Raw genomic sequence first — 16,811 nt, 5'->3', positions numbered from 1 at the left:
TGTATATTTTTTTGTAAGTTAATGTCCAATAATAAATCCATCAATCAAATAATCCAATAGAAAGTTGGATCTCATTAGAACACTCATTTTTTCCGTTGGATTTCCGAAAAGTTGCAGTGTAAGATGCAAGAATGTATGCGTGCCAATTACAAAGAAATGGAAGCGCATGGTAGATACCAGGGACCCAGCTGTGAGTTTAAAGCAAGCGAGGGCTGACTCTACATGTATCAGGAAAGACACACAGCATCAGCACAGGAACACTGAAAGGGGAAACAGCAATCCTTCCGTAAGCAGGCAGCTCTTAAGTACCCAGCGCAACTTAATGGGCTTCCAGCTCCGTAAAAATTACAAATGCAATCGTCAAGGTGACGAGCAACACATTAGAACGTGTGCAATGTTGTTTCATTATGCCGTTCCCTTGGAAACGTGCTCCCAACTCTCCGATTTCAGATGGCCCCAACAGACAGCGGTGCATTTCTAATTTCGTTTTTCTCAATGGGGAAAGTATGACTCATTTCCATTTAATGCTTCCCCCCCCCCCGCCATTACTGATAATAACAAAAATAACCGGGACAATGTACGAAAAGGAGCTTGACAGAACCGAAGTGCTCGTACTATTTTCCGGTTTCGCACACAATCTGTCTGGCCAACCGGACAGTGCTTATAACTCTGAGGTTCCCGCCAAAAACGTGAGCTGGCCCCGTGCTACCTTTTTGGAGCCGTGCCAAGCTGGCGCCATCCGCATCGCAGCCCGTGGTAGGGCGTAACAGATTCGAGATGACAAGCAGCGCAAAAGCTCTTGAAGACTCCGGCGGCGCGTATGCGAAATTAAACTTCTGCGTGAGGTCACAGATGTGACGGAGATGCCACTGCAAGCTGACCGATCTGGAATGTGCCGTCTAACATCAATTCACCGACTACAACCTGAAAAGTTCTTAACGAGCTAAAATATTTAAAATAAACACAGTATCACACGTGTTCTTGATTTTTGGATATTATAAACAGTGGCAAATATAGACAATTTATATCCATAGCATAGCCTTCAATTTACAAAGGTATTTAGTGGATTTATTTCACGTATAATTTGGTTAGCTTTATTGTTTATTACATATTTGTGTGTCTATGCAACCTACATTGGTAATAAAAATATTATCACCAGGGCAAGTGAAAGTGCAGTTAAGTTGAAAGAGGCAGTTTTTCCCGGTAATGTTGCAGTACAACTAAAATAAGCAAACAAACAACTGAACTAAAATCATCCACCATCTTCCATACTAATTACTTACAATTTGAAATGTACCAAACGGTATACTGTGGTGGTGCGCAATTAATTTATCTGTTTATAATTTTTTTTAAAAAATTGAATATGAATGAAAATCCCTCAAGTTATTACTGGCCTACTGCGTTTGACTTTTGAACTTTTTCTTTATTGCTTTTTTAAGTAAGAATTTAAGCTTAAAAAAATCTTTTCATTGATTCTTTTTTTTTTATAAAATTAGAAAATCATGTACAAGTATTTTACATAATAATGCTATTTTCTGGCTTTTTTCTGTTTGTTTACACCAGGGGTGTCCAATCTCATCCAAAAAGTGCTGGTGTGGGTGCAGGTTTTCGTTCTAGCCCAGCACTAAGACACCTGATTATCCTTATCAAGTTCCTGACAGAAGACCACGACTAGTTACTTAGCTCAATCAGGCGATGCAGTGCTGGGCTAAAACAAAAACCTGCTCCCAAGCTGGCCTTTTTCAGACAGCAATTGGATGCCCACGGTTTACACATACGGTAAATGTCACAAAATATGATCTTTAGAATATGCATCGAAACAAGAAATGTACGTTCCTACAGCCTAACAAAACAATAATAAACAGGGGGTTACAGACACTTATTAGGTACATGCATACACATACATACAATATAGCGCCATGCTTTCACAGTCAATTTGGGAAGTTTACGAATTCAATTTGCATTTTTTTCCCCATTATAGTAGGTTGATTCTCATGCCTCCTTGTTATACACAAATGATTTATGGCATTTATAAGAACACAATGATGCCCCTGGTGGTCAGAAAACAGAAAATTCGCCCGTTCCCCCCCAAAAGTTCGGATACACAAACACCTGGTAATAATAACGAGGTGGGTGATTATTATGGTTTTTCTTATGGGGGTAACCTGTAATTGTAATCAACATTCAAAATTCACTCTCCAATTAATTTTTGTTCGAATCCCTCAAAGGTAGACAAAACCCCTCTGTATGAAACGCTAAAATTCACAGCGGCGGGGGAAATCAACTCTTTTCCAAAACGACGTAATCTGCCATTTTGTATCGATTCATTAGCAGCTCTTGTCATACATTAACAAATATCGCATCCTGTTTCTAGTGCTGGCGTACTGTGCGGCTTTTCCTTCAGCTTTTTGAGTTGACCTTGGGACATAAAAAAAAAACACGTCTACGAAGACCAATATCTGGACAGCTTGATGGTGAAACTGAAACACTGCTAGACAAAATGTCTTTTCAGGCTCATTTCCTTGGCTTCCCAAGTTCATCATATGGGTGACAGTTTCGGTCTATGCATTCACTTCCTGTAAGACCCGGGCTAGACAGGTACATAATGACAATGCCCCCTGTTAATGACAATAACCACACTGTTATCGCATTCTCAGAACCTCTTGTTCTGGCTAGATAAGATGTCCCTAGACAGGACCTGTGCTTCCACAGTACACTCATGCTGCTGGATATAAAGTATGAATTATTGTGGAAAAGACTTTTTAAATGAATCTTCCTTGAAGCATTTCTTAAAAGAGAAAGGTTCTGCAATGTACTGTACGTTGGCGATTACTGTTTTTGTCTTTGTTTGTCTCCAAAATTCTTTTTTTTTTGTATGTATACCTGCCTGCTATTATCTAATCACATGCATAATGTTATTAAAATGTGAATTGCAGTTCCATTCCTAATCTTAGACATAGGCAGACATGAGAGAGAACTTTTTAAAACTAAAAAAATAAAATATACAAACACAAAATTCTGCCTTCACACAGTAATGTGCAAGATTCGATAAAATAGACAATTTGTCATCTGCTTTGTTTGTTTCGGTCTGTATTTTTAGGTCTGTGTAGGGCATACACATGCATAACTATCCTTTTTTCATTAGCTGATTTGTGAATTTTAAAATGTATATGACGCCCTAAAAACTTTTCAGGATCCCTAGAAACTTTCTATCTAGCAGCTTTGCATGGCATGTATAGGGAACTAGTGTTCGTCCCCCCTGCTCTCTCTTTAAAATTAGATCTAAAAAGACCACAAAGAGACATTCAACGGGTCCACAAGTTCAGGTGATGCTGTAGACATTCTGGGTAACGTCAAAAATGCTGGATTATATTCGTTGGGAAATTCTCACTGGAAGGCCAATTATAATACATAAAGTTTACACAGCTTTATTGAGCCTTTATGTAACCAGGGCAGTGAATTAAATGTATTTTGACAGAGAGTGGCACTCAGGAACTCGGGGTTGAGGGGGCAGTGTAAGCAAAGGATCTTTCTATCAAATGCCAAATTAAGTTAATTATGTGTTGGCATAATGCGGGATCACGCAGAATGCATTTAGACATTTTCTTTAGAACAGAAAATCCTTTTCCTCTTTTTTTCTTATTTTTACTGCCAGGCTCTCATCATGGTCTCTACTGGAATAATTCACGAAGGTGGACCTTTTACTGCAGTTGATTTAAAACATTATTTTAGGACATAATAGATATGAATATAAATAAATATGAATATAATATGAATATGAATATAAAAATATGATTTATGACACATGCTACATAAACCATTGTTATGGCTTGAGCTTCTTGCTAGGATCTTGTTTGCTACATAAAAATAACTATACAAATGCAACTGCAACACTTTGTTTTGACCTTAGCCCAAAATGGTCACAGCAACACGTGAATTAATGTCTAAAACGAAAACAAAAGGAAACAAAGATATTGTATAGTGGGAAAAGTGCACTATGGAAAAGTTCTTCACCCTGATGGTGAGACTGGCTGGCTTTTGTTGGGATTTCGAGTACCTGTCCTTGGGTATGAGCTATCTGTGGCTTGGTCAGCTCTGTCACCCCTCGACCAGAGAGGCACTGCCTGTTGCTGCCACCTGTTTGTTTTTCTTCTTTGAGGATACGCTCCACACACTTTTACACACTTTTACACACAGCCCTTTCAGACATTGGTCACATGATCAGGGTTGTCCCTGACTTCGATGCACTCTATCTCCTCCCGCTCCCTCTCGCGCTCCCTCTCCTTCTCTCGTTCCCGCTCCCTTTCCCGCTCTTTCCGTTTCGCCCGTTTCTTTTTCTTGTGCCTCTTTTTGGAAGGGGGGAAGAAGGTGAGAAACACGGGCAAGATGACGAAGCAGTGCAGCACGGTGCAGCCAGCGGTGAGGAGGGAGCACTTGAACAGCGTGTAGGTCAAGTTGGAAGGCACAAACACCAAGGGCATCATCCCGATCACAAAGCAGGACGTGTTCTGCAAAATGGCCGCTCCGTGCTCCTCCAGCGAGATCTTTATGCACTGGGTCCTGGTGTGCTCGGTGGCGAGTACAAAAGTGTAAAGGTGTGGGACACAGTGATCCATCGCAAAGTTCAGGGTATAAATAAGGCACAGGATAGATATGCTGTCCATGTCGACATTCCACAGCGTCATTAGGCCCAGGACCCCCAGCTCCACCGAGGTGACCGTCAGTATCAGCCAGAAGTTTCCCAGGGGGTTGATGACCAGGAAGAAGGTCAGGATCAGGACGATCAGGACGCTGAAGCCCGAGGTGAGGATGGGGGAGATGACCGACGAGCTATACCGATCCATGAAGACGAAGGTGGGGTTGAAGACGATGAATTTGATGCTGTTGATGAGAGAGAGCGGCCTCAGTCTCTCCAGGAGCTCCACCACCTCCTCTCGCGTCTTCTCCGTGGTCCGGGCCACCAGGTACATCCGGGACGCGATGATCTCCGTCTCGTCCCTCATTTTGTAAAATATGATGTCGTCCTTGAAGTGCTGGTACTCTGGGCTCCTTAAGAAAGAAGTTTGGAGGATGGTTATGAATTCGCTTTTGGTCGACGCGCTGACGTTCACCACCTTCAGATACTGAAAGAAGTTGTCAATCCACGAGATCTTATTGAACCCGTGGCCCAGCGTCTTCAGGTGCTCTTGAACCGTGGCGTTCCAGTACTCGATGGGTTCGTAGATGTAGAACCCGATGACCGGACTGTAGTTGCTGAAGTACTTCTGCTGGGTCAGAGCGTAGGAGGCGCTCGGGGAGTTGCTGGCCAGGAGGTTGACTATGTTCGACCCGTCGCTGATTTGTAAACATCCCATGAACGAAAACGAAGCGTAGATCAGGTAGAGGATGACCACGAAGGGTTTGACGTAGGTGTTGGTAATCCACTCGGTGTAGTGCTCCCGCAGGAAGTGCTGGATGAAGTGGTTCTGGTAGGGGATGCTGTCGTGGTGGGTGGAGAGGTCGTGACCGTCGCTCATCATGGTCTTGAACCACGTGGGCTGCCGGTCCAGGTACTCCACCGACGGTATCTTGCAGCAGAAGACGCTGTGGTACCGGTTCTGCTCCAGCTGCCCAGCGAAGACCAGGCAGGAGCCGTAGAAGGAGAAGACGTAGAAATAGTTCACCAGGATGGCCACGCACATGCTCTGGCAGAAGATCTTCACCGACTCTATGTTGGTGAAAGGGCTGGCGCCCATGCCGAAGGTGATGATGTAGAGGGAGCTGGTCATGGTGTAGCACACCATCACGTCGGCAAAGGCGTCGGCCACCCTCTCTTTGAACGGCAGGTTTTCTCTGGTTCTTCTCCACCCCGCCAGAAGCTCAAAGACTCCTTTTGTTCCGTGTCCTAAAATAGCAACAAAGAAAAAATATTTAATTAGAAATCTGTAGGTGTAGAGTATGAAGGGTCGGTGGAAGTTACTGAAACACACGCGCATGCACACACACACACACACACACAGACTCACACACACAGCTGATAAACTGTCACAGATTTTGTGTGTGCATACACACACACACACACAGCTGATAAACTGTCATAGATTTGGTTAATTTTACCAAACTGCCAGGGAAATGATTTTCACAAGATTTGCCCACAAATATCTGAAATGTCTCCCTTCTTGCTTTTCCTTCTTCATTCAATAGCTCTGTAAGTTTCCAATCATCATCCACAGAAAAAAAAGTAATTGATTTTGTATGATTGCTCCAATAAAGTGAGTGAGGTGAATTGGATAATTGACTATGATTGATTTCAGTTTTATTAGATTGCAGTGCAATTCAATTGCTATAGTGTCAATTAATTTGGCAGGTGTGGAAAAAAATACCCATAAATTTGGTTTATTTATGCAAATGTGATGCAATTTACCCATATACCCATATGAGGTAAAACTGGCATAATTCCAAGTGATATGTACTAGACCTTGTGGCTTTGTACAGAAATAATCTTAAAATCACTGGAATAAAAAAACACATAATTAAAAATATGGAGCATGTTTTCCTCATTATGTTGAAAGGTGGCAGCTTATTAAAAGCAGAACATATGACTTTGGCTAAACATAGCCATACCAGATTAATGAAATTAATTAATTAATTAAATCCTTTTCAGCCAGTCAGGAAATACAAATTTGCTTGCTGGTAGTGAAGTCATGCTAGCTTTAATTTAATATGCCCAAAATCAGTTTCCAACATCTCCTACAATCAATCACTGCTCCCCCCCCCCCCACCCACCCCCACGTCTGGGCATCCCCATGCGGGGAAAGTCCTTTCATCCATTCATAGATTCTTTCTCTCACAACACGCCATTCAGCCGATGGGAAGAGGCGTGGAGTGAAGGCACGCTTTGAAAAGATGCTGACCTCCTTACTCCAGAACAGCACCTCCATATGCCAATATCCTCCTACTCTCAGTGCAGTCGGGTCAATCCATAGCACTGCTTCGCCTAAAAACATCTCTGGGACTGACTGTGAGACACACTGGCTTTTATAAAGGCAGCCAGGAGTCTCAGGAGACTTCGCAGGCCATCTCTCGTCTTTCACACTCACACTGTGGACATTATGGATACATAAAACGGTCAGTTTAAAAGTTAATACGAGGAGTTAATACGCAAATTGACAAACTCGTTCTTCGTTTCGTCTCCAGAGTATCCGCGGCGTGATAATGAGGTTCTTTTCGTTTTTGAGCGGCAGCCTTACCGAACGAAACAGGGCTTTTAAAAAAAAGTTCCTCCGGTTTGTGGAACCTCCAAAATTTACGACGAGGCTCAATAATTGAAACTCTCCGGAATGTTAGAAACACAGACGCGTCGTAAAACACCCCTCGCGACTCAGCGTGTGCCTACACCGAAAAGCCGGCAGTTTGATGGCTAAATACGTCAGCGGCTTTTAAAAAGCGGCTTAATATTTAATTAGGCGAGCGGCGTGGAGGACCGCTCGTCTGGATGGGACGGAATGTAAGAAGTGCCGGAGAACGATAAGAACCGGCGGTTTTCACAGAAGGGCCACCCCCCCCGCCCCCCCCGCCCCCACCCATTTCAAGCGGCTATATGAATCACCGCTGCCTATATTCCCACTAGCATTGAAGTGGGAAGGCAGGTTCGAGAGGAAGGGCTCTTCAATTCATTAAAAAAAAACCCCCTTCGCTGAAGCCTCCTCACTGGCTTTATTGGAATGTCATGTGACCAGGCCTCAAGCTCGGTCCGCGGAGAGACCTTCTCCAGCTACTGGAGGAAAAAACGATGAATAATTAAATTATCAAACTCCACTGTCAGGTTTCACAATATTTGTGTACAAATGTATATAAGTGCACACAAGTACAGATATTGTGGGCAATTCGTTCTGTATTTGGTAATGAATTTACTTCCAAAAAATGTTCCACTAATCAAAAAATTATTTAAATGCTTTAATATGGTGTTTAATATGGTGTTTTCTCAACACACATGAATATATGTAATTGACTAAAATAAAAAGGCAATAAATATTAACAAAATATTTGCATAAAATAAGTTTTCATTTTCTAATATACAACATATTTACTCTATATATTAAACCATATATATCACATTTTCATCTCAATATTGTTTAGTGATAAAAATGTCCTCAGCAAAAACAAAGTCACTGACAGATGATTTAACAGGTTCAGCTGGGCATGGATTTTATATTTATGCTTCATTTGTTCTCCTGCCCTGAAAAATGCAATGCAGCCACTGAAGGGACTGGCTTTGTCACAGTTTATGGAAGATTTGTCAATGGACTGGATTTGAGCCTGCACGCCCATAGAACCTGTAACCACACAGCTGCAATCATAAGGGAAACGATGAGTGGAAAATTCATTATGGAGGAGGCTCAAAGCATTCACAAACAAATGTAGCTCATATGGAAAATGGTAGCATGGCGCAATAATCTAAATCTGCAGCGGGACACGGATAAGATGTCATTCTGTATAGGCCCAGAGGGTTCCTCAGTCTGGATTTGGCACTCTGAAATGGCCTGTGGCACATTATTAAGCGACAGCAGGTTGGGCTTATTAACACCGGTCACACTCTCTCCTGATTGGACGGGAACTCGCTGTGAAGGAAGAGTCCTGGTCACACTAACAAAGTGTGTGTGTGTGCGTGTGTGTGAGTGTGTGTGTGTGTGTGTGTGTGTGTTTGTGTGTGTGAGTGTGGATATGTGTGTGTATGTGTTTGTGGTTGTGCGTGTGTGTGCGTGTGTATGCTTGTGTGTGTGTGTGTGTGTGTGTGTGCGTGTGTAAGCTCGTGTATGTGTGTGTGTGTGTGTGTGTGTTCGTGTGTATGTGTGTGTGTGTGTGTGTGTTTGTGTGTGAGAGGGTGTGTGTGGGTGTGTGTGTATGTGTGTATGTGTGTGTGTTTGTGTGTGAGAGGGTGTGTGTGGGTGTGTGTGTGTGTGTGTGTATGTGTGCATGCAAGTGCGTGTGTGTGTGTGTGCGTGTGTATGCTCGTGTATGTGTGTGTGTTTGTGTGTGTGTGTATGTCGTGTATGTGTGTGTGTGTGTGTGTGGGTGTTGTGTGTGTGTGTGCGTGTGTATGCTTGTGTATGTGTGTGTGTTTGTGTCTGTGTGTGTTTGTGTCTGTGTGTGTGTGTGTGTGTGTGTGTTTGCGGGGGTGCAGAGGGGGTGTCTGGGGTGATGAATCACTTACAGCGGGCAGGTGGGTGCCCTGTCTGGGATTTTTACGAGTGGCTTAATTGAAATTGAGGGTGACCGAGGGACTTGGATCGTTATGCCACCCCAAATCAATCCCGCTCCACCGCTCATAATTTTTTAATAATTGCTACCGCGCAGCTGCTGGGACCTTATGTCCTTGGACCCAATCTCGGGACGGCGCCAGGTTTCAGATTTTAGCTGGCCTCCGCACCGTGCCACCGGGACTAACGCCCCACAGGACGCCGCACACACACACACACACACACACACACTCGCGCCCACTCCTCCGGTGTTCCCCTTTATTTTTCCACCCAGCCAAATAATCGAAATGTGCGACGCCGGCTACAGAGGAGCGCCTGCCTCAGATTGTTTTTTTTGTTTTGTTTTTTTTTGTTTTTTTTGGGGGGGGGACGTGCCGAGGAGCAGATCCCCTGCTAAAACATACGGCGGGTGTCTCTGAGGGAGCCGGGAGAAGAGATGAAAGGCAGTATGTCATGTCAGGCGGAAGCTTCCGGATAGGTACAGAGTTTGACAGCACTTACAGAGGGGCAGTTTGTCACCGGTCTCCGGCGGACAATTTTGGGCACAACGGCGGGGGGGGGAAAAAAACCCCCCCTACGTGAATCTCACCTCCACCCCGTAGCACGACACCCCTCTCTGCACTAGCCGCCCCTCCCCATCACCCACCTCGGCCCCGAAACCCCTAAAAGCCAGCGACCTTCACCCCTGGACCTGACGGGCCGCGGGAGTCTTGTTTTTGTTGCTGCTCGGTGCTTAAATGATCAATTAAAGCAGCCGATTACGCAGTTAACTCAGCACACCTGGTTTCCTGGGTCTGAACCGAGTGCTGATTATTAATGCGAAAACTAAAAAAATAGCAGCAGACCCTGCGGACCGAGACCAGGAATGAGGATCGCTGCCCCAAGCACAGCCTCCACCATCATGGACTTTCCACAGCTGCAGAGTCAGACAACACATTAATCTTTCAGGTGGGGGGGGGGGGGCAAACAATTGATCTTTAATTCACGGGGTATCATAAACTACGTCCAGTCAATTTTTCAAAGAGGGGGATTTAACATGATGAACAAAGCTTGCTTTCTAATATTTATCTTTCTCGTGCTCGGCCACCCAAGGCATGTCTCAAAGCAACACGAAAGCATCCTCATTCTTCTGACGCTTCTTCCACAATAAAACCATTTCAAATTATGCTGCTTGTGAGGCAATATATCGGACAAAAAAAAGGTGTAAATGCTTTGATCGGGGAAAAACCTAATGGTATTCTACATATTAAATTGGGTCACAGTCCTGATGAACACAATCCAGTCCTGACTAATGTGTAGACAAACGACAGCTCTGGTGGAAATTCCAGCTACCAGCCTAAGGCCTAAAATGGATTCTAGCTGGAACCAGCTTCTGCTCCAGCTGGATACCATCTGGAATTTGATGATGGTCTGTTGTCCGTACCAAGCTGGCCCACGGACTCGAGACGGTCTTGCCAGCAAGGCTGCTATCTCAACCATCTTAAAATCCTCTGCACAAGCTTGAAACCAGTTGGATCAATTTAAAACCGGGCTACAACCAAGCTGGAATTTGGGAGTGCCAAGATTCTTTTTTTTTTTTTTGCTTCAACTTGACATGGAGTTGCAACAGATAGAATCAATAGCCCTTCTTATAAGCACACTTCTAATTAACTGAAGACACCTCACTTTAATTTGGAAAAGACAAGAAGGGTTTCTTCATCAAGACGACCAAAAGTGAACCAAAAATTCCTCTGCAGGTGGTCTATGCACTCAGACTCAAAATAAATGCATGTCGATTCTGGAAGAATAGATTACTGTGTATGGATTTTAGAAAGGGACGTATGATATTATCAGGTCCATATAAGCCGATATTAAAATATTTCTGTAATTTAGGGTAAAATATAAAATATGGCTGAATATAATCAAGTAATAAGATAGCAGTTGTCTACTGAAACAAAACAGAATTGTATCTGTCATTTAAGTTACTCAGCCAACATTTATCAACAAACACACAAAGGTATAAGCAGTGAACAGCACATGTGCACACACACGCACACACACAGACAGCAGCTTGAGCCAGAAGTGGCTGGGCATCTGTCGATGAACGCACTGCCACACCACAGGCTGAGCCCCACAGCCTCTGCATTGCTAATTCAGGCCTTGGCCATGTCATTAGCAGAGTATAACTGGGAGCCCACAGCAGGACACCTCCACTCCACTGACTTCCTTCCACACGGCTAAGGCCGGGCTCGGATCGACCGGGGTTTCCCAGGGTTACGGCTGCACAGGCAACCGCCTCGCTGCAAGTTACCGTCGGCCATCTGCGAGGGAAATTTCCCCACCGCAATAAATGCGGCTTATGAATAAGTCATACTTTCAGCCATAAGCAGTATTTGCCTTGCTTAAGCTATTATGCAAAAAAAAGCATGAAAACTTAATTTTTTAAGGACAAAAAATTAGTGAATCGGTTAATCAAGCCAATCCAGTATCTGCGGTTAGTGGAGCATATTGCTACTGTTTCCCAAAACAATTCCACGGTCAGCTGAAGGTACGGATGTGTTCTTCATGCTCTTTGCCGAAAGGTCAAACTGAATGTGTGCATACAGCACAGCGCTGGAGTTCGCTATCTGTCCAATATAGGCAGGTGCCTCCTTCCTGCCCCGAAATGTCACATGATACGCAGTCTCCTTCCCGGTGCCACTGGGGAAAAGTCATAAGGGATCATTAGACTCAAATCACAACAATTATAGTGTTTTTATTGGCAGCACAACAATACCTCGCTTCGCCACACGCATTACAAGTGATGCGTATTTGGCCCAGTAGGCCGACTGAGCTCGATCGCGGCCGCTGAAACGCAGCCCACATCCCGCGTAACGGCAGTAAAACAGGGCTGCTAACTGCACGTAGCCGCCGCACGTACCGGATGTCCTAAGAGGACGCGTTATCCCATCACTCTGACAGGCCGCGTTTCAGTCTGCTCGTAACGGGTCCCCGAGCCCCGATTCTGAATGCCTCAAAGCCCCCCGCTGGGGGGGAAGGCGTCGCTCGCGGAGAGGCCTCGCGGACACCGTGCGAGAACTAGCGGAGCGGCTCGTGGCGACACGAGGCGGTGTGCGTTTCGGAAATTCGTGGGACACTCGTTGCAATTTTTTAAATTTTTTTTTTTGGAGGTGTAACACATAGTTCTCCATAAGGAAAAACCACAGCTTCCTCCTGCCTGTGTATACTTAACCACTTAAGTGCAGAAGAGAGTGTAGGCATCCGCTTCGCAACTAAAACTAAAGCGAAATTATAATAAAAATATAACAATAATAAACTGTATAGCGCCTTTCTTACAATGAATTTGCAGCCGTAAATGCTTCACCCCATGGGTGAGATATAGCATTTCAAACACAGTCGAGTAAATAAGTGAATACTGTAAGTAAAGACTGTACGAATGTTCTCCACTAAGTGAAATACCATCATACTTCTGGAGTTATCATAATTCTGGACATGCATACAACTTGCAGGCTGACTGGTAATAGACTCCCCATCCCCATGAAGTAATCATGAGTGATGTTCACTCGTGTGACTACCACGCCCTCAGAGGAAGCGAACAGGTTTTGCGGTAAATTGCTTTAATTACTCAGGGCTACGACGCACTCAAGATATTCAGACGCTTCAGTTTGTCTTCTTCACACAAGGTGATAATGGCCACCGCCACCGCCGCTGCAAATACCGCTAACATTTCCACAAGTGTGATCATTGTAATGCCCCATTTGTTTTCATCAGATTTAATGGTTTTTTTGAATTGTCGCCACCTATAGATTAATGAAGTCATTTAAACAGAGCCTATGTCTGTGTTTTATTACACAGTACCCGATACGCAGGACCAAGGGAGCTTCAGTACTTTTCCGTTAATTTGAAAAGGTTAATAATATTGTGCAATGGCCACCATTTTCAAAGTGAATACAAGGTTTGGCGGTTTCTCATAATGCTTTTCACAAGGTTTCACATTTGGGTAAATTTTACTGAGCTTAAAAATAGGACCGCGAAAGGTTTATTGTTTTCACCCTGAGAGTTTGAGAGCAGTATGAGAGAGATTTATGTCCTTGGGTTTTGTCATAAACTTTGATCACAGTGTGCCAAGATGTTCAAATGATGTAGTGTTGATCTGAACACTTTATTTTTACCACTGCTGTACTGTTTTTACATACTCAGAAGTGGGATGGCTTTTATTTCTTCTATTCATTTCTATTGATACATAAAAGTGATTTCATAAAAGGAGAAAGAAAATGCAAATGCGAAATACAGTGCAGTGAAAAAGTATTCGCCCCTTCCTGATTTCCTCTATTATTGCATATTTGTCACACTGAATGGTTTCAGATCTTCAGACAAAATGTAATATTAGACATCCACGTAAACCCAAAACGTAAATTATAATTTAATTTACTTAATGAAAAAAGTTATCAAACACCCATATTTACTATGTAGGCCATATATACTGTTTTTTTTTTTTTGTTATTTTGGTGATTTTGCATGTTGTTCATAATTTCGCCATTATAAAAGCATTGAAAAATAATATCTGAAGTTCAGATCATGTTCTGTCTGACACATGAAAACTATCATTTTCATGTTTGGTAAAGTGTATGCATTCTGGGAAGCCCATAGTTATTATTTCCAGGCACAGAGCAATCTGGCATCTGAGCGAATGAAACTAAATTTAGCCACGGCAAGAGGAGGTCTGTCACGTCAAAGCACGTTCCCTGCTGACTGTTCAATTAAAGATGGATTACTTCATCTTGGCCACATCGATTAACAACGACACAGTGAACCTACATGGACAAATAGTGCCACAGCGGTGAATTGAATATCACGAGGCAGACCGACTGAAACAACAGGTGGAACTTCAGAATGGGGAAAAGACACAAGGCCCTTAATCTAATAAGCCCATTATTGTTGTTAACTATGAATCAGGTCTTCCATAAATACTAGGCCGAATGAAAATTGCTTATCGGGCTATGAAATACAAGGGATACCGGACATTTTGTCCTTCTGAATGGCTTTCTCTTCACTCCACTGACTGTGCAAATGCAATTTTAAACTTGGCTGCAGTTAGCCACCCAGCAAGATATCTCCCCAGTCTAACATGACAATAGTAAATTAAACAACTGGCCATTTAATGGAATATACTGTAATATGTAATTCTTCCAGGCATTCCCTGTAAGTAGCTCGTAATATGTCCAATTTTTTTCCGGGTATTTTTCTCTGTGCTTTGTCTCAGCAGTACACCTCATCAAATTCAGTATTTTGTCTCCAAAAACATTTCGTTAACATTGGAATTGAATGCTCCCCACAGTGAATCCCACGCTTCAGGATATTTTAGCTTATTGTTATCAAAATAGCCAAGATTGTACTTATTGGCCAAGATACTGATAACAGTAAGTATTGTGGAGAGTGGGACTCAATAAGGAGAAGGATGATACCCAAAATTGTTTTTATTACATTTATACAGTAAAGACCTTCCTTGGGTTTTAGATGAAGTGTAGTTAACTATGTGAACTGCTAGGGCCTGATATTCATAAGCTGCTGACAGTCAGTGAAATGGCATCTAGGCATTCAAGTGAAAACCCGGGCTACATTTGGTTGAAAAGTGAAAGCTTTCTAGCCGACTAGGATGTAGCCAGGCTATATTCGGGTAAAAACTTGAGCTATATTGGGGTTAACCTAGTTTATGTGAAAACGTTTCACAGCCTAGATTTTCACCCGTCTGGATGTCTAGATTCTGGCCTTTGCTCACTTTTGTTATTACAAATCGTGGAGAAAGTGGATAAAAGTGTAAGACGTGCGTTGATGTACCTTTACTAGATTAACCTTTACTGCACAACATTGCCCTCCCCGTGCTCACTCTGGGTCTGTTAGCGCTACATGCTACTGTATCACTGTGCACAGTCACGTCTGTGTGGAGCGTGAGCTTGTTCATCTGTTCTGGGAGACCAGAGTTCCCCTGACAGTGGACCCTAATGAATGAGAATCAATGACCCGATGTGCTGGGGGGGTGTGGCCAGCGAACATTGGGACGCTCCCCTTGCCCACGGTACTCACAGGCATCTTGCAATTTATTGATCCGGGCGGTGGAGAAATATCGCCGGCTGAGACAGAGAGGGTAGAAAAGTATGGATTCTGTTCTGAAGGCCAGACGAAGAATGAGAGAACCTGATCATTGCTTTGTCTTTATGAATTAATTAACTTACTTGATTCTGAACGCACTCAGCAACTTGATTTTCCCCCAACTCCTTAGAGTCCGAAAGTAGTATTGACGGCACTCTGTAAACCCGACTGAGCCAAAAAAAAAAAAAAAAACCTGTATTATTTCACCTTAAGAGTACTTCCTGTCTCCTAGTGACACTGTTCCAGCATGTGGCAGAAGGACACACGGATGGGTTCATTTTTAGAACTGAGTCATGATTGATTACAGGAGTCATTGGTGTCCTCAGACGCACCCTCAAACAAACCTCGTAGCCACCCGTCAGAAATGGCTTCAGAAATTATGCAGCTTCACGTCCTCACAAAGACATGGATTGGAGAGCGTATAATATCAGCTAGATACTAGATAACCCACTCACTGGTAGTGCTGCTGTTGCCTCTGCTTTTAAAAACATCGGCCTGTCAAGGGAATTTCACAACATGGGAGTTAGCCCACCAACTTTCAGAAGTGTATACATTTTTTTTTACCTCTAGCTTTTGTCCAATCATATTTCATCACAATATTTGAAAATATTTAGATAGACGAGTGTGAACATATCCGACAGTGGGACGATTTCTGAAGTTTTATCAAACATCAAAACATTCTGTCTCGGAAATGTAAAAATGAAACATATAATTTATTTATTTATTTACTGCTGCTGGGTAACACATTTGCTTAACAGTTGACATTTTTATTTTAAAAACGAATAAAATAACTGCACATTCCTATGCAACAGCACTTAAGAATTTCCATTAGTGTGGATGTGCTGCTGCTTACACTGACAATAGTAAGGCATTATTCTAAATTACTTTCTCGATATGTATTTATATTCACAAAATAAACAATACAACCATCCCCTTGGAAAATCCCTCGCTATCCTCATCCATTTTGAAGTCCATCAAACGCATGCTGTCTCACGGGACCCACCGGAGGAGTACTCAGAGCAGGGCACCATCTCACCCAGCGGGACAAAATCAATTCTCTCAAATTGCCATTTGAAGACAATGTAAAAATACAAAGGGCAGTAAATCAAAGTGGTCTACCAATCTCCAGAGCAGTTATGTCAATGCATGGCTCACAGAAATGAATCTTTTTTTTTACCCTTTTAGAAGAATTGAGGGTGTTTAGAAACTCAGCAAGTACTGAGCAGCAGACATCTTTTTTTTTGGCATTTTAAAGATGACAGAAGCACAGAAATAATTCAGCTTTCTTCCCATAAAGCCAAGCCAGAAATATCATCCATGTATAGTTTCATCCAGCAATACAGACTGTGCATATAATAATAATAATAATAATAATAATAATAATAATAGCAGTAGTAAATTGTCATTGCTATTATTGTCATAGTCTGTACTGTAAAGCCCAAA

General features: G+C 43.0%; 1 protein-coding gene across 1 annotated transcript in view; it reads right to left on the bottom strand.

Annotated features, from left to right (window-relative positions):
• Positions 1-532: 532 nt before the first annotated feature.
• Positions 533-16,811, bottom strand: part of ptchd4 (patched domain containing 4) — a 29,046-nt gene continuing 12,767 nt past the window's right edge. Inside the window, exon 3 of the mRNA XM_064340266.1 lies at positions 533-5,884. Within this exon, the coding sequence (XP_064196336.1) occupies positions 4,203-5,884 (1,682 nt within the window). The 3' untranslated portion in view covers positions 533-4,202. The remainder of the gene's footprint in view (positions 5,885-16,811) is intronic.

This window comes from Anguilla rostrata, chromosome 6 (assembly GCF_018555375.3).
Source record: "Anguilla rostrata isolate EN2019 chromosome 6, ASM1855537v3, whole genome shotgun sequence".
NCBI classification, from domain to species: Eukaryota; Metazoa; Chordata; class Actinopteri; order Anguilliformes; family Anguillidae; genus Anguilla; species Anguilla rostrata.
Note: the sequence above shows the minus strand (reverse complement) of the source record. Positions and strands in the feature narration are given on the sequence as shown.